A 25,328-nucleotide genomic window follows, 5' to 3' on the forward strand; every position below is an offset into this window, starting at 1 on the left:
GCTGCTGACGGGAGGGGAGAGAGAGCTATCTGTTCAGTCAGCGCCGTGGTTACGGCCAACAGTGACCAATCAATAAAAGCTTGTTGTGAAAGCCATCTTGTCCTTATTTCAGCGTCTGACGGACGCTACGATACGTTCATGTTATACTCTGTACGATGAACACCGACTGCAGGACCAGGCATGCGCAGGTAGTAAGTCATCATTATGAGATAGTAAGTTATCATTATGAGATAGTAAGTCATCATTATGAGACAGTAAGTCATCATTATGAGATAGTAAGTTATCATTATGAGATAGTAAGTCATCATTATGAGATAGTAAGTCATCATTATGAGATAGTAAGTTATCATTATGAGATAGTAAGTCATCATTATGAGACAGTAAGTCATCATTATGAGATAGTAAGTCATCATTATGAGATAGTAAGTCATCATTATGAGATAGTAAGTTATCATTATGAGATAGTAAGTCATCATTATGAGATAGTAAGTCATCATTATGAGATAGTAAGTTATCATTATGAGATAGTAAGTCATCATTATGAGACAGTAAGTCATCATTATGAGATAGTAAGTCATCATTATGAGATAGTAAGTCATCATTATGAGATAGTAAGTCATCATTATGAGATGGCAAGTCATCATTATGAGATAGTAAATCATCATTATGAGATAGTAAGTCATCATTATGAGATAGTAAGTCATCATTATGAGATAGTAAATCATCATTATGAGATAGTAAATCATCATTATGAGATAGTAAATCATCATTATGAGATAGTAAGAGACGTTTTTTTTTCATGTGGCGGAAACGGGCTTCCATAGTTATGTTAATAAAGTAAAAAAAAGAAGAAAAAAAGAACTAGAACGAGAACGAGAACGAGAACAAGAACGAGAACTAGGGCTCGACGGAGACGGAGACGGAGACGGAGGAAGTTGCTCGGCGGGGGTTACCTTGAATCGAGCAGGCTGCAGTAAGCGCCATGTTACGGGCTGTCGTGTTTCGTGCCGGCTCTCCACTGAGTGGTTTCGGGGGCCGTCGTTATTCGGTAGCCGCTATCCCAGCACCAAGCGCCAGACCCGAAGTCGTCTATAATAAGGTAAGGGAAAGTAATATAATGGGAGTTGGATTTTACCAAACTGCGTCATCTATAATTTATTGTTGCCGTGCAGATAAGAAAGTTCGTGTAGTGTTAATTTACCTGTGACTTTAAATGCCATGACTGCAACAATTACGTTTTTATTGTAAGTCATGTTCTCTTTAAAAACATAATTCTTTATTCTTTCAAGTAGCTTTCTGTAAGTGCGTGAAATCGAAATAAGGGCTGCAGGACAGCCAATCAATATATATATATATATATATATATATATATATTGATTGGCTGTCCTGCAGCCCTTATATATATACATATATATACAGTATATGTTGTCCTTTTACAAAAATAAGGCGCAACCTTATAAGTTGACAGGTATGCTATTTGTAGAATAGAATGACACTTTGTTGGCGTTATACACGGTGATGCAATGAAGTTAAGCAGACTCTGCACAGGTCGAGTACTTGGCATGGGCGGGGTTTGACATTTGTGCTGGGGGGGGGGCAAAAATCTTTTTTGACTGACGTCTGTTCGCCTAATCCAGTGTTTCCAACTGGTGTGCCGCGAGAGATTTTCCAATATCGCCTAAAAAAAATTATTTTTCATTTCTTATTTTTCTAATATCACATAATTGACCACTGTCGGGTGTCCATGCTGTGATAAAGTGTGTGTGCGGCCCGTAGATCGCTCTTCAGACTTTGACTTTGAAGTGAACGACAGGAGCCGGTTTCCGTCATTGTGAGCCGATTGTGAGCCAAAGGGGGGGTGTTTACGCACATGCAGCACAGCGAGCAGGCGAAACGAAAGGGAGGCAGGGAGAGAGAGAACTTTAGGCTAGAGACAAACTTCGCGCTAGAAAGGGTAAGAGAAAAAATAAGTGATAGAAAACGTAGTAAAATCTGGACACATTTTAATGAGGTTGACGGAACAAGGCAAAATGAAATAAAGTCTGAATAAAGGAGGTTGTGCACAGACAATATATCTTTGGGAGAGCATCCAGCCTCTGTTTTCAGGTCACCAGATTCTGCAGGTTCCTCCAGGTTCTGCAGGTTCCTCCAGGTTCTGCAGGTTCCTCCAGGTTCTGCAGGTCTCTGCCCCTGATTCAGGGAGACTGTGGGCGTGGCACAGGGCTGTGGTTCTCATACAGCTCCATGGCTAATGCATCTGTGCGTTTCCCTTAAGTGTGTCACACAATAACTAAATGTTACTACCGGCAGTGATAAACTTACTTTCTTTAAAAACGTTCTTATATCCATTCTTCATCCATCCTTTCACGTTCTTCTCCTGAAGCTCTTCTATTCTGCTCTGTGTGCTTCAAACACGCTGCAGGAACCGACAATTAGCGGTCACAGGGAAAACGTGGACTGGAGTTTCAGTGATGTGGGCATTCTCTATAGGAACAGGTGGAACGGGTTCTCTACCTTACGTCATGAAGTGAGGGGAAACATATTCACGATCAGATTTAAGTAAATAATGACAGGTTACATGTTTATTTATTTAAACTCATATTCTGGCGGCATTAATTGAATATGTCGGCATTTTTTACAGACTGAACCAAAAATTATTATTATTTTATTTGTTTATAAAACTGAATGCAGTTCCATTTTTCAGACGCTAGGGGGGGCAATGCCGCCCCCTGCCCCCCCAAAACTCCGCCTATGAGTACAACGCAAAGGAAACATCAAGTATGAATAAATTATCGTCAAGTGCGAGGTTCGTAGCGACAATTTATACATTTGAATGAGGTAGTTGCATAGTTATTGAAGTAAGCACACCGTGTATAGGATGATTCTTGAATGTGAAGATCATTGTTTCAGTTGTTATTCAATGTCCGTATGGCCCATGGGAAGAAGCTGTGAGGCAGTCTGGTGGTGTGGGATATGATTGACCTGTAATGCCGTCCAGAGGGCAACAGGTCAAAGAGATGATGGGTGGGGTGTGAGGGTTCTCCTGATGATGGGCGGTGCACCGACTTCCTGTTCTCCACAGTGGAGCCGGTGTCCCAGACCCCCAGGCAGTCAGTCAGTCCACTCCACTGAACAGTGATGGAAGGCCAGCATCAGCTTCTGGTCCAAGTTGTCCCTCCTCAAGACACGGAGGAAGTGAAGCCAACAGACTTGTGCAGTCTGTTGGTAGCCCAGTAGAGTCTACTGAGTGCAGTAATAATCCTTTTGAAGCTGAAGCTCCGGCGCATGTGTCAAAAAAACCAACACTGTGTTTTACCAAAATAATTTTATCGATTATGTTTGCGAACCTCAAGAAGGCACATATTGTAAAAAGGGAGAGCACGTAATGGCACATGTTTAAATATGGAAAGTTTGTTCAAATCATTAATCAAATAAACATAATTAGCTTTTCATACCAAACAATACATGTCAAAGCATCACAACAATAGCCCGATATCAGACAGTTAAGGTACATGATAGTGACACAAGCTGTCGACTCAACTCTCTATAGTGGTCAACAATTAAGAACTTTGTTACTTTGAATTTGTAGCTTCAACACGCTATTCATGCATTTGACCACCAGGTGCCTCCAGAGAGGAGTGTTGAAAAGCTTTGAGTACTGAAATCTTTTTCTATATAAGCTTCAGAACGCTTTATTTCCCATCACTACTCGGATGTAATTGAGGCCACATAAACTAGAAAAGCACTCAGAGCGCAGCTCATTCCCCTAGAACGGGGGTCGGCAACACGCGGCTCCGGAGCCGCATGCGGCTCTTTGGCGCTTTTTCAAAAATGTTTGAAAATGGAAAAAGATGGTGAAGGGAAATATATTTGTAATTTAAACTTCAAACAGGGACAGAAAAATACAAACCTTTGCAGCCTTGTGATTAGGAAACATATTTTTCACGTTTCTTGATATTCGGCACGTACCGGATGGTACTTCTCTAGCTCCCAGTCTTGGCTTTAGTTTGAATGGTTTTGGCGTTAGTATGAATGAGTGTGTGGAGAAAAGTGAGTGTGAGCGGGTAAAGTACGGTGTAACTGAGCTTTTGAGCGTCAACGATGCTCAATCGATGACTATTCCACCAACTCTCAGAGCCACGCTTGGAAGGCTACAGCTCCTGAGGACATCGGGCTGGCGCAGCAGAGTTCAGCGTCCCAGAGGCAAGCGGAGACGGTGTGCCCGGAAGCAGAAGAGGGGAAGCGGGGCGGCCTGCTAGCCATGCTAAAGGCTATCCCGACTCGCCTGGCTGCTCCATCGCTCTTTCTGGCTAACGTTCACTCGCTGGATAACAAGATGGACCTTCTGCGGCTGCGACTAAACACCTACAGAGAGATGCGGGATTGCTGCGTGCTTCTCCTGACGGAAACGTGGCTAAATAACAACGTGCCGGACTCCGCCTGCTACTCTTCCACGCGGATCGTAACCATCTGTCGGGGAAGACGCGAGGAGGAGGCCTCTGCGTCTATATCAACAGAGGTTGGTGCACGAACTGTTCCGTGGTTAGCAGCCACTGTTCTGAGGCGGTAGAACACATGACGATCAGATGCCGGCCCCACTATCTGCCACGGGAGTTCACAGCCGTGTTCGTCGTAGCTGTTTACATCCCCCCGAGCGCTAATGCTAGCAAGGCGCTACGTGAGCTACACGACGACGACATCGGCAAACGGCAATACAAGCACCCGGAGGCGCTCTACGTGGTTGCAGGAGACTTTAACCACGTCAACCTGACGGACATTTTGCCACGGTTCCACCAGCATGTCACCATTGCAACCCGGGGGAACAACACGCTCGACCGGGTGTATACGAACCGCAAGGACAGCTACAGGGCTACCCCCCGTCCCCACCTCGGCCTCTCTGACCACATCTCCATCATGCTGGTCCCTTCCTACCGTCCTGCGTGCAGGTCCACTCGCCCAACACAGAAATCCATCACTGTGTGGCCCGGTGATGCTGCAGGACTCCTTCGAGCGGACCGAATGGCCGATCTTCAGGGAAGCGGCAACATATGCTGGAGACGTGGACCTGGAGGAGTACACATCATCTGTCCTGGGCTTCATCAGCAAATGTGTTGAGGATGTGACCACCACCAGAACAGTCACTATTCACCCCAACCAGAGACCATGGCTGAACGGTGAAGTTCGCTCTCTCCTGAAAGCCCGGGACTCAGCATTCAGGTCTGGTGATGCTCCAGCACTCAGAGTGGCGAGGAGAAGCCTGATATCGGGGGTAAAGAGGGCCAAAGCCTCCTATGCTCTGAGAATAGAGGGTCATCTTGCTTCCAACGACCCCCGGAGCATGTGGAAGGGCATCAGTACCATCACGGACTACAAAAAAAGAGAGGCATGGAGTGCCCCAGGGACCCGGCTCTTCCTGATGCCCTCAACACCTTCTACGCTCGCTTTGAGGCTTCCAACACGTCACCCTGCACTAAGCTCACGCTTCCACCAGGTGAGCTGCCCCTCAGTCTGGCTGCTGAGGATGTCATGATGATCAATCCCCGCAAGGCTGCAGGCCCGGACAACATCCCGGGCCGGGCTCTGAGGGACTGTGGTGATCAGCTCTTCAAGGTGTTGACCGACATCTTCAACACCTCATTGTCCCAGGGCTCAGTGCCGACGTGTCTGAAGACGGCCACCATCATCCCTGTCCCCAAGACCTCTACCGTGTCATGCCTGAACGACTATCGGCCGGTTGCTCTGACTCCGATAGTCATGATGTGCTTTGAGCGGCTGGTGATGGGGCACATTAAGGACAGCGCCGATGACAGCGTGGACCCCCATCAGTATGCGTACCGGAGGAACCGCTCCACTGATGACGCAATCGCTTCTGTGGTTCATGAGGCCCTGAGTCACCTGGAGACCAGAGACGCCTATGCCAGGCTGCTGTTTCTGGACTTCAGCTCGGCATTTAACACCATCATCCCGCAGGCTCTGGTCAACAAACTGGTGACACTGGGGCTGAGCCCATCGATGTGCAACTGGGTCCTGGACTTCCTGACAAACCGGCCGCAGACTGTGAGAATCCGCAACATCTCCTCCGCCGCAACATCTCCTCCGCCCCATCATCCTCAACACCGGCTCCCCTCAAGGATGCGTTCTGAGCCCTCTGCTGTTCACCCTGCTGACGTATGACTGCAAGGCCAAGTACCCGAGCAGTCATATCGTCAAGTTCGCAGACGACACAGCAGTGGTGGGACGCATCCTCAACAACAACGAGTCGGAGTACATGCAGGAGGTGGAACATCTGGTGCAGTGGTGTGGAGAAAACAACCTCTGCATCAATGTGAAGAAAACGAAGGAGATGTTTGTGGATTACAGGAAAGGAGGCTACACCCCCCCTCCCCTCTACATCGGAGGAGCGGCTGTTGAGGTGGTCCAGAGCATTAAGTACCTGGGCGTGCACATTGCTAGCGACCTGGCATGGAGGACTAACTCAGCCGCCCTAGTAAAGAAGGCCCACCAGCGCCTCTACTTTCTGAGGAGGCTGAGGCGAGCAGGTATGGGCTCCCCGGTCCTGGCGTCCTTCTGCAGGTGTGCGGTGGAGAGTGTCCTCTCATCCTGCATCACGGTGTGGTACGGCAGCTGCTCTGCTGCAGACAGGAAGGCCCTGCAGCGGGTGGTAAAATCGGCCCAAAGGACTTCGGAGAGCACTCTACCCACCGTGAGTGACATTTACAGCAGGAGGTGCAGGAAAAAAGCAACCTGCATCATGAAGGACCCCACCCACCCTGCACACGGACTGTTTTCCCCCCTCCCATCTGGGAGAAGGTTGCGCAGCATCAGGGCCAGAACCACCAGGTTCAGGAACTTCCCTGATGCTGTGAGAGTTATGAACAGTGAATAACTCTGAGGCCAAATTCGCTGCTTCCTTGTTGGACAAATTCTGCTACATTGGATGCTGCTACTGGGGATCGTGCAATCACTGTTGTGTATATATTTGGGTTTTACGTTGAATGAATGTGTGTCTGTTTTTTGGTGACTGTTTGTTGTGTGCCTCGAGCTGGGACCTGAGTGCTGTTTTTCATTCTTGCATGAAAGTGTCTGAATGACAATAAACATTTCTTGATTCTTGATTCTCTTGATTCTGAAATGGGTTTTCTCAGGCAGGTGGCTGGTGTCTCCCTTAAAGATAGGGTGAGAAGCTCAGTCATCCATGAGGGACTCAGAGGAGAGCTGCTGCTCCTTTGCGTCGAAAGGAGCCAGTTGAGGTGGTTCAGGCATCTGGTAAGGATGCCACCTGGGCGCCTCCCTTTAGAGGTGTTCCAGGCACGACCAGCTGGGAGGAGACTGCGGGAAGGACCCAGGACTAGGTGGAGAGACACTGGCCTGGGAGCGCCTCTGGATCCCCTAATCAGAGCTGGTGAATATGGCCCGGGAAAGGGAAGTTTTGGGTCCTTCGCTGCAGCTATTGCCCCCGCGACCCGACTCCAGATAAGCGGATGAAGATGAGATGGGAAGAAGAAATTATTTTTGTAAAAGGCCATTATAAGTAAATGGGGGGGGGGGGGGGGGGAGATCAGATTTATGTTTTTTCATCGAGACGGGTATCCAGATCGTTCTCGAAATTTCAATTCAATTTTATTTGTATAGCGCAGGGGTGGGCAAACTTTTTGACTCGCGGGCCACAAGTGTTTTTAAAATTTGGAGCCGGGCCAGGAAAATATGGATGGCATGTTTGTTTGAACTAACGGGATAATATAAATGACACGTAAAAGCCATTGTGAAAGGATTTGGCCTTTTACAGCTAGCAAAGCATGAATATGCAAGGCTCATTGTACAAATTACAGGGACGAGGTAAAATGAATGAGGTTTAATAATAATACAATTTTATCTAATGATATAATATGGACAAGTTCGGCGGGCCGGATTAAGAAGACCAAAGGGCCGCATATGGCCCGCGGGCCTTAGTTTGCCCATACCTGGTATAGCGCCAGGTAATAAAGTTATCTTAAGGCACTTTACAGGTGTGTAAAGTATGGGATTATTAAAGTATACTCTTTCTGATTACTGAATATTTATAACATGAATAACCAGAGTGAGGGGGAGGAGCTCAGTGTGTCATGATGTTAAGCCACCAATGCTGGCCTATGACATCATATTGATTACTGTATTGATTAACTATAAACTTTGTTAAAAAGGAAAGTCTTTAGTCTACTCTTGAACACAGAGATGGTGTCTGTCTCACGAACCAATCAGGGGAGCCGATTCCACAATAAAGGCTCTTGATAACTGAAAGCTCCGCCCCCCTGTCTGCTTTTGGAAATTTTTGGAACCAAGAGCAGGCCAGCATTTTGGGACCGCAGGGTTCTAGTGGGGCAATATGGGGTAATCATCTCTGTAAGGTAAGGAGGGGCCTGGCTGTTGAGGGCTTTAAAAGTGAGTAGAAGGATTTTATATTCAATCCGTTCTCTAATAAGAAGTAGAGATACCAGAACAGGGGAAATGTGTTCTCAGTCTGGTTTCTGTCAGAACACGAGCTGCTGCGTTCTGGATCAGAACACGAGCTGCTGCATTCTGGATCAGAACCTGAGCTGCTGCATTCTGGGTTAACTGGAGATGTTTAATAGACCTTTTTGGGCAGCCGGACAGTAAGGAGTTGCAGTAGTCCAGTCTGGAAGTCACAAAAGCATGGACTATTTTTTTCTCCATCTTTTCGGGTTAGTAGGTGCCTGACCTTTGAAATGTTGTGAAGGTGAAAGAACGCAGTCCTTGAAATATGCTTTATCTTGGATCAAAGATCATCTGGTGGGCACTGAGATGCCATCTAGTTCATCACTAGAACAAACATTTCTGAGATGTTTTCGCCCAAGAACCAGTACCTCAGTTTTATTTAGATTTAATAACAGGAAGTTCTTGGTCGTACAGGAGTTATTGTCCTTAAGATATGTTTGGAGTCTAACTGAATGGTTTTGTTTGGCTGCACTGACAGGTATAATTGTGTCATCTGCATAGCAGTGGAAATGTATGCTATGTTTCTTAATAATGGAAGGGAAGAATATACAGCGTCAATAAAATAGGTACAAGCACTGAACCCTGTGGAACTCCATATTTAACTTCTGTGTACGTAGAAGATGTATCATGAAGATGCACAAACTGAATCTCACTCGTGAACAAGACCCCGAGGTACTTGAACTCCTCCACTCGGGGCAGGATCTCCTCCCCGACCTGGAGGGTGCACTCCACCCTTTTCCGGCTGAGAACCATGGCCTCGGATTTAGAGGTGCTGATTTTCATCCCGGCCGCGAACCGATCCAGTGAGAGCTGGAGGGCACGGCCTGATGAAGCCGACATGATCACGTCATCTGCAAAAAGCAGCGACCCAATCCTGAGGTCAAACCAGACCCCCCCCCTGCCTAGAAATTCTGTTCAAAAATGTTATGAACATAATCGGTGACAAAGGGCAACCTTGGTTGGCCGGAAATGCAGATGAAGCTCTGGCACCTGTCATATAGGGAATAAACGGCCCGTATCCGGGGGTCCCATATCGCATACTCCTGGAGAACCCCCCCCCCCCCCACACACACACACACACACATACACACACAGGAATCCCAGAGGGACATGGTCGAATTCCTTCTCCAAGTCCACAAAACAACACGTGGAGTGGTTGGGGAAACTCCCATGCACCATCAACAACCCTGCCGAGGGTGTAGAGCTTGTCCACAGTTCCACAGCCAGGACGAAAATCACATTGCTCCTCCTGAATCCCAGGTTTGACTATCTGGCAGACCCTCCTTGCCAGTACCCCTGAATAGACCTTAACAGGGAGGCTGAGAAGTGTGATCCCCGCATAGTTGGAACACCCTTCAGGTCCCAGTCATTGCAAACGTGAGCGTTGATGTCCCCCAATAGAACAAGGGAATCCTCAGAAGGAACATTCTTCAGTACCCCCTCCAAGGGCTACGAAAAGGGTGGATACTCTAAGATGCTGCATAACATAACTGATTTTTTACCTCCTTGGTGGAGGTAATAAATCTGTTGACATGCGGAATTGACTCAGCTATAAGAATATGCTTGTTAAAAATCTATTTCTCTAATATTAAAATCACAGTACGCAAGCATGTTCAGAACAGAGTGCCAGCAGTTTTCGCTCGTATTGCCCTATTTTCCAAGACCAACAGAATATTGTGTACTATGACTATGTAAATATAGCATATCAAATGAAAGAGCAAAGTATCTTCTTTCATCACAAACAGAAACTGTGTTCCTACCATTTTCCGTTCTGGATTTATTTGCCATTGAAGAGAGGCAGTATTCAACAAAATCACTAGTTTTCAACAAAAGCCTGAGAAAAGAGCTCTTTGTCCAGAGAAACAGTTCTAGCTGATCGCTGACTTTGACTCTAATATTTGTTATTAATCTGGATGAAAAAATAGGTCACCATCCTACATTATTTTCAAACTCCATAAACATCAGTCGATAATCAACAGATATTGAGGAACAACTTTTGAAGCTCCATTGACTGCAAGTTAAGGAAAACTTGTTATCACCAAAAGGTAATCCTTTTCTTTGTCCTGACATTTCAGCTGTTCATTAACAACCAGTGGCGGGATGCAGCGAGTGGAAGAACTTTCCCTACCATCAATCCAGCAACTGGAGAAGTCATTTGTCATGTTGCCGAGGCTGATAAGGTAAAGATGTTAGGCTGCAGGTAGGATTGAGCAAACTGGATTTTAATGATTCCATTTGACCTTTCCATGACGCAATGTCCAGATCCCCCCACCCTCCATACAGACAGAGTGGACTTGGAGAGACATTGGCAAACTCATGTAGTAAAGTAGGAGGCTGATAGATCTTGCTGGTGATTTCTCTGACACGATTTTCAAGGATACTGTTATTTTACTGAGGTGCAAACAAGGGGTTAACATTTTCACTGAAGATTAAAGGGGACATATTATGAAAAACTCACTTTTCCCTATGTCTGTAATGACCTCCTGCTGTGCTCTCGTCACCGTCATGGTGACGAGGGAGTTGTGCCGAAAGGCGAAGCTCTCCATTTACTGGTCAATCTCCGATCCTACCCTCCTACCCCACAAGCTGTGGGTAGTGACCGAAAGAACAAGGCCGCGGGTACAAGCGGCTGAAATGAGCTTCCTCCGCAGGCTGGCTGGACTCTACCTTAGAGATCGGGTGAGCCGCATCATCCGCGAGAAGCGCAGTGTCAAGCCGCTGCTGAGAGCAGCCAGCTCATGACTCATCGTGCACCCCAATGTCTGTGTTCTGCCCGTCCACGGTCTATGACATTTTCCCTGCATAAAGTTTATTTTTGGTGGTAATGTTCCGGCGAAAATGGGCAAAAATGTTTTAGTGTGTGTTAAACACTTTGAACGAACTGCTTTATGGAGCAGGTGACAGAAAGCGACAGACATCAGCGCTGTCCACGATACTGCATCCTTGTTCATTCGTTGGGGTCAACAAGGAGCAGAGTCGAAAGGCGAAGCTCTCCACAGAGTGGCACATATATTTCATATAACTGCCTGACAACTGCGTTAACTTGTGGAAAAAGGGTATAATATGTGACCTTTAAGATAACATTAACATTAGCTTTTTATTGTCATTTATATGTTTAACACTTTTTACACTGCAAACACCACCCCAGTACAAGGGCCCCTTGAAAAAACCACACACATACATATATATGCATAGGGGCCCCAGAGCTTGCGGAGAAGGCACAGGGTGACGGCGGCGCTGTGATCGCCGCACCTGGAGCAATTGGGGGGGGGGGGGGGCAGTGCTCTGAGGGTAAAACTGGCCCCTCTCCAGCCACCAGCAAACGTTCCTCGTGTTGTCTGGGCTGGGACTTGAACCGGTGGACTTCTCTGCTTCCCAGCCCAAGGCCCAACCCAAAAGGCTTTTTTTCACTCAGGTTTTTGATTTTTCATCAAGGAACCGAGGAAATAAGTGTGAGTTGTTACAGGAGTCAGGGGAAAAAAACCCTGACTGAAATGCCGCACACTGTTCTTGTCTAGCAGGGTCAGTCAGTTCTTGTGACTGACTACATTTCTAAATAAGAGTGATAGTCTGAAACTAGGGGTGGGACGAGACACAAATTCCACGAGACGAGACATCTCACGAGATTGAGTTCACGAGATTTCAAATCAATTTTATTACCCCCTCCCTGAGCTGCCACCTTATCGTGGTGGAGGGGTTTGCGTGTCCCAGTGATCATAGGAGCTCAGTTGTCGGGGGCTATATGCCCCTGGTAGGGTCACCCATGACAAACGGGTCCTAGGGGAGGGAACAGACAAAGGATGACTCGAAAAACCCCTCATGACGAGTTTGATAATTGGTCCTGGGCTTCCCTCGCCCGGACGTGGGTTGCCGGGGCCCCCTCCTGGAGCCAGGCCTGGGGGTGGGGCACGATGGAGAGCGCCTGGTGGCCGGGTCTTCACCCGTGGAGCCCAGTCGGGCATAGCCCGAAGAAGCAACGTGGGACCTTCTTCCCGTGGGCTCACCACCCATAGGAGAGACCAGAGGGGTTGGGTGCAGTGTGAGCTGGGCGGCAGCCGAAGGCGGGGACCTTGGTGATCCGACCCTCGGCTCCAGAAGCTAGCTCTAGGGACGTGGAACGTCACCTCTTTGGCCGGGAAGGAGCCTGAGCTGGTGTGCGAGGTTGAGAAGTTCCGACTGGATATAGTTGGCCTCACCTCGACACACAGCAAGGGCTCCGGAACCACTCTTTTTGAGAGGGGCTGGACTCTCTTCCACTGAGAGGCGCCGGGCAGGGGTGGCAATACTTATTGCCCCCCGGCTCAGTGCCTGTGTGTTGGAGTTGACTCCAATAAACGAGAGGGTAGCTTCCCTCCGCCTTCGGGTGGGGAGACGGATCCTGACTGTTGTTTGTGCCTATGGTCCAAACAGCAGTTCAGAGTATCCACCCTTTTTGGAGTCCTTGGAGGGGGTACTGGAGAGTGCTCCTTCTGGGGATTCCCTCGTTCTGTTGGGGGACTTCAACGCCCATGTTGGCAATGACAGTGAGACCTGGAGGGGTGTGATTGGGAGGAATGGCCCCCCTGATCGGAACCCGAGTGGTGTTTTGTTATTGGACTTCTGTGCTCGTCACAGATTGTCCATAACAAACAACATGTTCAAGCATAAGGGTGTCCATATGTGCACTTGGCACCAGGACACCCTAGGCCGCAGTTCGATGATCGACTTTGTAGTCGTCTCACCGGACTTGCGGCCGCATGTCTTGGACACTCGGGTGAAGAGAGGGGCGGAGCTGTCAACCGACCATCACCTGGTGGCGAGTCAACTCCGATGGTGGGGGAGGATGCCGGACAGACCTGGCAGGCCCAAACGTATTGTGAGGGTCTGTTGGGAACGTCTGGCAGAATCGCCTGTCAGAAGGAGTTTTAACTCCCACCTCCGGGAGAGGATCATGTACCGGGGGAGGCAGGGGACATTGAGTCTGAGTGGACCATGTTTTGTGCCTCCATTGTCGAAGCGGCTGATCGGTGCTGTGGCCGTAAGGTGGTTGGTGATACAGTTTATTCATATATTAAATAGCGTTTCACCTTTTAAGTGTATTTTTTATTTAGTATATAATTAAGTGATTCTTTTGCGTACTACATACCGCCACGTGCTAATGCTAAGCTAGCGCAGGAGGAGCTATACTGCCTGGTTAGCAGCCAGATGGACGCTAATCCAGTGGCCGCTGTGATTGTAGCTGGAGACTTTAACCACGTGGAACTGAAAGCTGTGCTCCCCAAATTCACCAAATTCATCACCTTCCCCACCAGAGAACACAACGTTCTGGATCAGTTCTACTGCAACATCCCGGGGGCCTACAAGGCTGTAGCAGCCCCCCACCTGGGTATGTCTGACCACATCTCAGTGAACCTGATCCCTGCATATAAACCGCTGATCTGCAGGACTAAACCCACCACCAGGACCGTGCAGGTCTGGACTGAGGAGGCTTCCTCAGCCCTGCAGGACTGTTTTGAGCACACAGACTGGGAGGTATTCAAAGAGGATGCAGATTTTGAGGAGTACACGTCATCTGTGCTTTCTTATGTTCACTTCTGCACTGATGCTGTCCTTCCCACAAAGACGATCACGGTTTTTCCTAACCAGAAACCGTGGGTGGACAGCACAGTGCGGCTTCTGCTCAAAGCCCGGGATGCAGCCTACAGAGCAGGAGACCGGCTGGCCTATAGCAGGGCACGAAGTGAGCTAAAAAGAGGCATCAAGCAGGCAAAGCACAGATACAAGCAGCGCATTGAGGAGCACTTTGAGAACAATAACCCACGTGACATGTGGAAAGGCATCAGGGCTGTGACGGACTACAAACGCAGGAACCAGCTGAAGTTTGCTGACGACACCACTGTGGTGGGTCACATCTCCAACAACGATGAGACCCACTACAGAGAGGAGGTCCAGAACCTGATGCTGTGGTGCTCGAGTAACAGCCTTGTTCTGAGCACCAGCAAGACCAAGGAGGTCATAGTGGACTACAGGAGGTCCAGGAAGACTGAACACGCCCCCCTGTGCATACGAGGGGAAGCAGTGGAGCGTGTGGAGAACATTAAATTCCTGGGCATCCACATCTCCTCTGACCTCTCCTGGACACTCAACACCAGACACCTGGTGAAGAAGGCCCAGCAACGGCTCTTCTTCCTCAGGAAGCTGAAGCGGGCTGGACTCTCCTCTGTGCTGCTTGAAGACTTCTACCGGGCCACGATAGAGAGCATCCTGTGTCTCAGTGCGACCGTGTGGTACGGCAGCTGCACGGCGCAGGACAGGAAGGACCTATCCCGGGTGGTGAGGACAGCTCAGGGGATTGTGGGTCACCGTCTGCCTGATTTGGACTCTGTTTACACCTCCAGAGTCCAGAGGAGGGCCAGACGCATCGCCACAGACCCCACCCACCCGGGCCACGGACTGTTTGTCCCGCCCACAGACCCCACCCACCCGGGCCACAGACTGTTTGTCCTGCCCACAGACCCCACCCACCCGGGCCACGGACTGTTTGTCCCGCCCACAGACCCCACCCACCCGGGCCACAGACTGTTTGTCCCGCCCACAGACCCCACCCATCCGGGCCACAGACTGTTTGTCCCGCCCCCATCAGGGAGGCGGTTCAGGACAATAAGAAGCAGCACAGCGAGGCTCAGGAACAGCTTCTTCCCCCGAGCTGTGAAAGCAGTCGTTCCCTTGTAGTGATCTGGGACGCTTTATGCCGGTCCTGTTGCTGCTGCTTTGCTATTCTGCACTACTGCCTGTGATTCTCACACTCTCTGTGTATATATATTCTCTTTGTGTGTATATATATTGTTCCTTTAAATAGAGAGAATTTAGTTTTTGATTTGATTATGTTATGATGTGTGCCTTAAGCCGTGGGCCTTCTCACGATTTTATTATGCTTGCATAATGACAATAAAGTATCTTGAATCTTGAATCTATTACACCAAGTAAAGCACGTATTGTGGTGTCATTATTTACAGGCAGATGTAGAAATAGCGGTGAAAGCAGCCCGCAATGCCTTCCGTTTGGGGTCACCCTGGCGACGGATGGATGCCTCTCATCGCGGCCTGCTTCTAAACAGGTTGGCTGATGCAATTGAGAGGGACGCTGCTTACCTCGCTGTGAGTAGTTATTAAATATACTGACCTGTTTCTGAGTAAATAACTTGTCTTTTATTTGTTTTGCTGTTGTTCCACCAGTATAATCACATGAGCATATTCACCAGGTTTTAGTATCAAAAATCAAACCTGCGATGGAAGAGCATGGAGTAGTCCAAATGTCCAGGATTGAAATGTTTGTTTTTGTCTCTTATTCTTTATGCAATTGATTTAGAGAATAAGTAAAAAAAAGAGATGCATGAATAATTAAAACGTGTCGATAAAATGTAATTTTACTCTTGTGCTTCACTTCAATAGGTAAGGTAGGTACAGTAATACCTCGATATACGAGTGTTCCAAGACACGAATGGAATAGAATGCTTTTGTCATTGTGATCACAGTACAAGTACAGTGCAATAAGGAAACAAGTTCGATGAGTGAGCAGCGACTGCAGCGCTGCCAACAACTCTTCTTGGAGAAGGTGCAGTGGGAACACACAAGGGGTTTTTCAATGAGAAGCAGGAACCAGGCAATTCCAGAGAATAGTCCTTCGGCAGAGGAGGGGGGGCACAGTAGGAAGATTTCTGAGAGCAGATGAGCCATTGACGGGTGTGTGTGTGTGAGAGAGTTCATGTGTGTGAAAAGTCAGAGAGACATGTCCTTGGATTGTGGGGGGGGGCGTCTGCTAATTGGGACGGGAGCTGCCCTGGTGTACCGGAAAGTCTCCAAGACTGTGGCTTTCAAAGTTCTGGATAAATTGACCATGGATCTAAAAGTGCTCTTCGGTGCTCTGGGGGACCGTGTGGTGGCTCGAATCGAGGACCTGGGCAAAGAGCTCAGGGATCGATCCAGGGAGGACCGGCAGAAATGGATACCATCCTGCCCCAGCAGGTAGAACTGTATCGATCTCCGGACTGAGTCCTGGCTTGGAGGGACTGAAGTCTCACCTTCGCACACAAAACGAGGAATAACTGAGGACCAGTTGTATATTTGGATTAAGCTAAAGTTTCATTTCATGTTTCCAGCCCCCCCCCCCCTCCCTCCCCCTCTGAGAGAGTTCTGTACGATGCCAGGTCCTATCTGTCTACCAAAACAATCCAAGGACATCTCTCTGACTTTCCACACACGTGAACTCTCTCTCACACACACACCCCTCATTGGCTCATCTGCTCTGGAAACCTTCCTACTGCGCCCCCCCCTCCCCGAAGGACAATTCTCCGGACTTGCCTGGTTCCTGCTCGTCATTGAAAAAATCCCTGCGTGTTCCCGGTGCAACGTTCCCAGTGCAACGTTCCCAGTGCAGCGTTCCCGGTGCAGCGTTCCCATTGCATCGTTCCCGGTGCATCGTTCCCGGTGCATCGTTCCCGGTGCATCGTTCCCGGTGCAGCGTTCCCGGTGCAGCGTTCCCGGTGCAGCGTTCCCGGTGCATCGTTCCCGGTGCATTGTTCCCGGTGCATCGTTCCCGGTGCATCGTTCCCGGTGCATCGTTCCCGGTGCATCGTTCCCGGTGCATCGTTCCCGGTGCATCGTTCCCGGTGCAGCGTTCCCGGTGCAGCGTTTCCGGTGCAGCGTTCCCGGTGCAGCGTTCCCGGTGCAGCGTTCCCGGTGCAGCGTTCCCGGTGCATCGTTCCCGGTGCATCGTTCCCGGTGCAGCGTTCCCGGTGCAGCGTTCCCGGTGCAGCGTTCCCGGTGCAGCGTTCCCGGTGCATCGTTCCCGGTGCAGCGTGTCGTTCCCTTCTCCGTGTGTTGTCCTGTGTACCTGATGCTTTCTGCACCTTCTCCAAGAAGAGTTGTTGGCAGCGTTGGAAGCTCACTCATTGAATCTTGTTTCAATGTTGCACTGTACTTGTACTGCGTACTTGTACTGTGTTGACACTGACAATAAAAGCTTTCCACAAATGTCCACTACAGAGGACATGCTAGCAGGCTGGCTCTCAAGAGGATATTCTGACATTTTAAAATGTGTCATTGTCCAACTTGTATTGATTTATGTTATAATGTAAAATGTATCATGTTGACACAGGAACTGGAGACCCTTGATAATGGAAAGCCATATGCCATTTCCTACAGTGTGGACCTGCCCCATGTTGTGAAGGTATTTAGGTAAGAAATAAACTATACAGGACTTATTTTAAAGTAACAGTATGTGCATTTCCTAGACGCTGCCAGTGTGTGTGGCTCGCTGTCCATCACTGGGGCATTACCGTATTTTCCGGACGATAAATCACACTTTTTTCATAGTTTGGCTGGTCCTGCGACTTATACTCGGGTGAGACTTGTATACGTTTTTCTTCATGATGCATTACATTTTTTTTACTTAATTTTATACTTGTATATTAAAATTACAGCTCTTCCACTAGATGACAAAAGGTACCCAATAAACGTGGGATTATAGTTGAAATGGTAAACCATGTAAACCCTTTGGCCTCCAGAGTTTTTACAATACAATATTCAGTTTTGACATCACTTTTGTGTAAATGAGAATAATCGTCAGTATGAACCAAAGTCTGTGATGGGTATAAAAATCTGATCTTCATATTATGACACCAGGCATCCAGTGTACATGAACCACTTCCTCATCTCTCATCTCATCTCACTATTCATGGTTAGACAGTGAACAGCACCACTGCCTGCATTTACGGTGGGACGGCGAGCGCACCCGCTGCCCCCTCCGTTAGCGGCGTATTTTCTCCCGCGATCTCTACCGTGTATGGCGCTATTTCCACGACTTTTTGCATCTCCGTGGGCAGTCAAAACGTTTGCGTTAGCGTTACCAACCCTGCGACGTCCCCTCCATCCACCCTGGACAGGACGAAGTGAAGCAGAGGCGCCGTTGGGTCCAAGCTCATGGACTGTCCGTCTCACTGGACGACTGAACATGTTCATCAGAGGGTGGATATTCCTCGTCAGAATCTGAGTCAGCCGTTAGGCGTTCAGGAATCTCTACATGGTGCGTTTTCTCCTGCTAAAATGTGGATCGTCTCCTCTCCACGACCGGGCGGCGATCCGTACATACTTATAATCAAGTAACTACCAACATAGTGTGGAGTGGTAACGACATGAGGCCCCATACTTTGCTTGTCTCAATTTTGCGACTTTGGCCCTGAAGGCGTTAGTCTAAAAAGAAAAGATTTTCCATAGATGAAGTTTCGTCCATCCAGAATTTACTGCTTGCGGTGTCTGTTCGCGTGCGTGTATTTTTTGAGGTAGACCCGCGATCCACTTGCATTAATACGCAGCCTATTTTTAACGTCATAAAGCAATCAGCAGCTTGTGCTGGAACTGTTTCCTTTCTTTCTTTGGGGTAGGCTACTTTGAATAACAGAAGGGCACTTTTGAACAACGGTCTGAGTTTCTGATCATAGTGCGTGCTCGGAGCGTATTTCCGGGAATTTTTGGGCCAAATCCTATCTCTGCTGTTCTTGCTCTTGGTTTTTGTCAAATAAATTTACCCCAAAAATGTGACTTGTATGTGTTTTTTTTTCTTCATTATGCATTTTCTGACTAGATCGATTTATAGTCCGAAAAATACGGTAATTGTATTTTTATTGCTTTTATGGGTTGTTGTATCAAAAGTCAACTCGATACTTGTGTATGACCGACAGACACTTCTTCATCTCCATCCTCCACTCCAAAATGTGGTGAATTTTGAGTGGGATGGTTATCCATTCTTGTCTGGTATACCGGCTTACCTGCGGCGAGGACCAGCTCCTCCTCCGCGTGGAAGACGAAAACGGCACGGGAGGCGGACCGGTCGGCCAGTGAAACTGAGAGCTTTGTCCCACCTTCGGTCACGACTTTTGGAACATTTTGAGCCGGGCTGTCATCGCTTTATCCCATGGCAGACCCTGGATACTACCTGTCACTACCTGGTTCATCTCTGATACAGACATCCTGGAGCGCCATCCGACTTCTCCTTACCTCCACCGGTGTGGAGTAAATGTCCACAACCTGAGGCCGGCTTGTTGGGCCCCTCTGCCAGATATTGCCCAGGCCCGAGCTGCAGCCAACAAGACTTTCATTCTGAATTTCTTTCACAAGTTATGGCTTGCATTTTCTGTGCGTAACGGGGACCTGGATGGCTATCGGTGAGTCTGCTGCCTTGTTGACCCCCCCCCCCCCCCCCCCCCCCCAAGTGTGCTTATTTTAATTACCCGAGGGTAATTGGTCGTGGGGTGGCATTGCGAAAGTCTACAAAGACATTTTTCTTTGTAAGCAGCTCACGCTGGCAGCATCTTACTCAAGCTTTGAAATAAACTCATTTGAACTGGGCACTGTTCTCCGGATTTATGCGCTTTCGTGTCCAGACCACCAAAGTATGACAAAAACGTAATCTTGGACTTTGCTGACTTTTTTTCTGAAATTATTCCAAAATACGATCAAGCATTGATAGGAGGTTAGGGGATTTTAATATTGATGTGTGTTACCCTGCTGCTCAGTTCTCCACTGTTTTGCTCCAAAAGCAGCATTTGGCCCAATTAGAACCGCAGCACTGTCAAGCTGATGTTGAGACATTTTGTGCTCATTTCGAGTCGATATGTGGAAGCTCTTTGGATGTCGTTGCTCCACTTAACACAAAGTAACCCAATTCCAAACCTGAACCTTAGCTAAATGAGGCAACACGCTTCACCAGGCGCAATTGTAGGAGAGCTGAGCAAAAGTGGAAGAAGGACAGGTTAGTAGTGTCTTTTCAGATATTGAGAGAGAGCTTGCGCACTTCAAAATATCACTATCAAAAACTTGTGGAAAATTTTAAAACAGGCCACCGCTTTCCGGTTTGGACATGTAGAGAATAGACGCCCGTTAGCGCAGCTCTCCCGAGTCAGCTTGTATTCTACCCACTAAAGAACATGAAACTTAAGACGGTTGACAGTGAACTCGATAATTAAGTGGAGTTAATAAAGCTAGGGACTGAAGAAAACTTTGGTCTTGGAAAATATGCTAAAGCTATCTCGGCCAGGAACGAGGCAAAGGCTACTGGAGGTCACGACGATACAGCGGACATTACTGAAGCCGGAATGGAGGTAAAGTTCAAGTCCGAGCTCAGGGTAGGTCTACAGGACATTAATAGCAAGTTCGACAGCCTGACTACGGTGATGCAGAGCCTGTCCGGGCGAGTGGCAGCAGCTGAGACCTAGAGCGGCGCTCTAGATATCATTGACGTTCTTTCGGAGCTTCAGCGGCAGCAAAAATCTTTACATCGCAAGGTGGTGGACCTCGAGAGCTGGTTTAGGAGAAACAATACCCGCATCTTTGATGTGGCAGAAGGCGAGGAGGGGAGCTTGGTGCCACAGTTTATCGAGGGGTTTTTGAGAGGGGAGTTGCATTACAGCGCGCCCACCGGAGCCTGGTTCCAAAACCGAGACCTAAAGCTATGCCAAGAACTATTGTCGTTAACTTTCAAGAGTAAGACGAAGGAGCTGGTTCTCGTAGAAGGGCAAAATTTTGCTGAAAATCCTAATTGTTTATTTTGATCAAGACTATGGTGGTTAAAAGACGTAAGGAGTATAACACGATAAATTTTGAATCTGTGCAAGTACAAAAAAAATTGTTTTTATCAAACGTGCGGACACCCGTAAGTAATCTGTGTTGATAGGGGCGACAGTCACAGGTGGTTGAGCGGGTCGTCCTATGGCCGAGAGGTTGGCGGATTGATTCCCGTCTCCGGTACATGTGTACACTGTCGTTGTGTCCTTGGGCAAGACACTTCACCCACATTGCCTGTGTGAATGTAGAGAGCGAGTGAATGTTGGTGGTGGTCAGGAGGGCCGATGGCGCAAATTTGCAGCCTCGCTCCTGTCTGTCTGCCCCAGGGCAGCTGTGGCTACGATAGTAGCTTCACCTCCACCAAGTATGGAGTGAATGAATGATGCACAGTGTGAAGCGTCTTTGGGTGCCCAGAAAATCGCTATAAAACCAACGCATTATTATTATTATTGTAAATCTCACCTGTTTTGCAAGTTGCCACATTTGCATTCAGACACACCTTCAATTGACCATCACAAGCGTGATGTGAATGGATACTTGTCACACCAAAATCATGGCAATCAGGGACAAGAAGACGAATTAAAGCCGCAAGCGGCGTTGTAGGCCCTCGCCGGCCGACAGGCCGTTGAGCTGACCCGCCGACGCACGCCGCTTTTGTCCTGAGTGCTTCACAAGTGTTTAGATTTGAGCTGCATTAGTAGCTCATAGTTTAGTCAAATCGTTATTTGGATTATATGGCCATCTGCCATCAGGAGTTTTTAAGTTTCAATCCAATATGGCCGCCTTCCTGTGTGTCTGGGGGCGTGGCCACAATACATTTTTTTTTTTTTGCCCTGACATGACGCATGTCTGTACCGAATTTCGTGGCTGTCCGACAAAGTTGGCGTCGGACCCCTCCCCATAGGAGGGGTTGCCATCGTCATGGCAACAGCGTAAAAAATGCAGCCTGGGTGTCATTGCCTTTTCAACCGGCATGTGTGTGAGAATGTATGTGGCAAATTTGGGACGTTTCCATGCTAATATGCCATTTTCATAAGATTGGTGATTGTTTTGTGTCGCACTCATTTGATTAACATGCGGAATGCCGGCCATTGCCACGGCAACACCGTCAAAAGAACAACATGGTTACGATTGAGTTTTCCGACCGGCATGCGGGTTAGATTGTATGTGGCAAATTTGGGACGTTTCCATGGTAATATGTCTTTTTAAATATAATGGGATAATATCGTGTCGTTTGTCATAGACTAACATGGGGAACTTTGGCCATTACCATAGTAACACCGTAAAAACAACAACATGGTTACGATTGGGTTTTTTGATCGGGACCACATGAGGAAATCTTCTGGTAAGTTTCAATAATTTCTGGCAAACTAATTTGCGCTGCACTGATCACCAGTGTTGGGGAAAGTAACTAAAGTAACTAGTAATTAAAGCCGCAAGCGGCGTTGTAGGCCCTCGCCGGCCGACAGGCCGTTGAGCTGACCCGCCGACGCACGCCGCTTTTGTCCTGAGTGCTTCGCAAGTGTTTAGATTTTAGCTGCATTAGTAGCTCACAGTTTAGTCAAATCGTTATTTGGATTATATGGCAACTGCCATCAGGAGTTTCAATCCAATATGGCCGCCTTCCTGTGTGTCTGTGGGCGTGGCCACAATACATTTTTTTTTTGCCCTGACATGACGCATGTCTGTACCGAATTTCGTGGCTGTCCGACAAAGTTGGCGTCGGACCGCTCCCCATAGGAGGGGTTGCCATCGCCACGGCAACACCGTAAAAACAACAACATGGTTACGATTGTGTTTTTTGATTGGTACCACATGAGGGACTTTTCTGGTAAATTTCAATCATTTCTGGCAAAGTATTTTTTTAATTCCCTTTCAATTTTTGTTATCGTTCTCTAGGGGGCGCTGTAAGGCTGATTGTCAAAGTTTCCCTTTTAAAGTGTCCAGGTAGGAAGGGTCAATAAGTGTTTAAAATTTGGTTTGGATTGGAGTGTGTGTGTGTGCAAACGCTGACTCAGCAGTTTTTAAAATTCAATCCAATATGGCCGCCTTCCTGTGTGTTTGGGGGCGTGGCCATATTTTTTTTTTTTTTTTGCCCTGACTTGACGCATGTGTGTACCGAATTTCGTGGCTGTCCGACAAAGTTGGCGTCGGACCCCCCATAGGCACAATGCATTGTGATTTTTGTAGGTGGCGCTGGCGCGCCACTTTTTCATGCCCAATTTTGAAACACATAAAATAATTAATTTTTCGCCGGTTCTGAGCTTGGTTCAAAGTTTGGTGAGTTTTCGAGCATGTTCAGGGGGTCAAATTGCCGTTTAAACAGCAGAACAAAGAAGAAAAAGAAAAAGAAAAAGAAAAAGAAAAAGAATAAAGAATTTTTGCAAAAACAATATAACTTTTTTTCTGAGTGTGCGATTTCTACACAAAATACATTTTCGGAATGGTCTCGACGAGGGCTACGCGTCTGTGGGGGCACACAAACACGAGTTGACGAGCTTCGCTCGTCAACTCGTGTTTGTGTGTGTGTGTGTGTCTGCGTGTCTGTGTTGTTTAGTGTCGGGGTGTGTGTGTGTGTGCTGTTGAGTGTCGTGGGTGTGGGCGTGGGTGTGTTGGTCGCCCGATGGTTGACTCGCTGCGCTCGTCAACCATCGGAAGACAGTTACAAACACAGTTGACTCGCTGCGCTCGTCAACTGTGTTTGTCGATGTCTGTGTGTGTGCGTGTGTGTTGTTGAGTGTCGGTGTGTGTGTGTGTGTGCTGTTGAGTGTCGGTGTGTGTGTGCGTGAGTGTGTTGGATGCCGAGGGTTGACGAGCTGCGCTCGTCAACTTTGTCGAGGGTTGACGAGCTGCGCTCGTCAACTTTGTCGAGAGTTGACGAGCTGCGCTCGTCAACTTGTCGTCTTCTGCGTTGCAAAAGCAATAGCCCCTTACGCCTAGAATAGGCGCTCGGGCCTAATTATAAGTAATATTACTTTTTCTCAGTAACGAATAGTGTAACAAATTACTTTTACATTTTCAGTAATAATATTACATGAACTTTTCTTTCAAAAGTAATCATTACTATTTTCCCTCCGGCCGGATACGGAAACGATTCGTCCCCGTCGGTTTTTAAGGTCGATGGCGTAAACTCGATCCGTTCCGTTTGGTGTTTTTTTGCTGACCGCTCGGACGGGACGGTCACTCGCTCCACGGAGGCAGACCGTCTCTCCGTTAAAATCAAAACATCAGCGCCCTTCAGAGTGGAACCCGTTCAATGATTGGCTAACAATACGATGGACAGAAACGACAGCCAATCAGATTGCTGGAAAGTCTACAGCTAGCTTGTTAGTACGTATCAAGTCTATTTAGTACGAATGAATAAAACATATTCACATACGGTTAATATAATATAACTATTAAGCCATTGGTTTAGTGTCAGCAGGCTTCTGCAGGGATTCATGATGATCCTTTGAATCACGTGTTCTGGACGAGGGACGTGAAGAAACCAGGAAACCACAACGTTTAAATCGGGACCGTATTAATTTAGCACTGAAATCACAAGCTGGAATAAAAAGGCATAAACGAGTCGCTGAGTTTAAGTGTTACCAAATGTTTGTCTAACTAACCATAGAACAGTCACCAGGGCTGATGATGATGAATATATTTATTAGATAGAATGTTAGAGTACAAGTACAGTCACACAGTAGCATGTATTACAGTACAAGTACAGTCACACATCCTGTCTAAGAGGAGCGTTTCTAAAAAGCCCTTGCGGTCTTGTTTCCGTTGAAAGTCCTTCGTACATAAATCGTCGACAGTTAAGCTGCATGCAAAGACAAAGATTAAACTCGTGAGAAATAAAATCTAAAAGACACAATTAGTGCACTTTATCCACAGAATATGGGTCTAATTTATACTGAAAATATATTTATTCTGGATCAGGATTTGCTTTTACAATTTAGACATTTCACATTAAATTTTAGAATACAAATGTTGATTAATATTCACATGAATATTGAAGATGTATTTAAATTGCAGTGTGTTTGTAGTATTGGCAACATTCAGAATGTTCTGATGCACCTTCTGCACAACTTGACAATTAAAATGAATGTTGCATTTTTTCAAGTTTCTCTTGTTCTTATTCCACTAATGTGCATATTGCTTGCATTGAAGCAGCACTTTGAGCTTGTTGTCTGCTTTGACTATTTGAATTTAAGTTCACTGCTGTGTTCAGCACTTTGGGCGACGTGGTTG

The 25,328-nt window shown here is 47.6% G+C and overlaps 1 protein-coding gene across 2 annotated transcripts in view; it reads left to right on the forward strand.

Annotated features, from left to right (window-relative positions):
- Positions 1 to 910: 910 nt before the first annotated feature.
- LOC137917764 (aldehyde dehydrogenase, mitochondrial-like) overlaps positions 911 to 25,328 on the forward strand; it is a 56,109-nt gene continuing 31,691 nt past the window's right edge. For both annotated transcript variants that reach the window (XM_068760493.1, XM_068760494.1), the window contains exons 1-4: positions 911 to 1,099; positions 10,569 to 10,673; positions 15,489 to 15,629; positions 17,629 to 17,708. In XM_068760493.1, coding sequence (XP_068616594.1) covers positions 983 to 1,099; positions 10,569 to 10,673; positions 15,489 to 15,629; positions 17,629 to 17,708 — 443 coding nt within the window. In that variant the 5' untranslated portion in view covers positions 911 to 982. The remainder of the gene's footprint in view (positions 1,100 to 10,568; positions 10,674 to 15,488; positions 15,630 to 17,628; positions 17,709 to 25,328) is intronic.

Source organism: Brachionichthys hirsutus, chromosome 3, assembly GCF_040956055.1.
Source record: "Brachionichthys hirsutus isolate HB-005 chromosome 3, CSIRO-AGI_Bhir_v1, whole genome shotgun sequence".
Taxonomy (NCBI): Eukaryota; Metazoa; Chordata; class Actinopteri; order Lophiiformes; family Brachionichthyidae; genus Brachionichthys; species Brachionichthys hirsutus.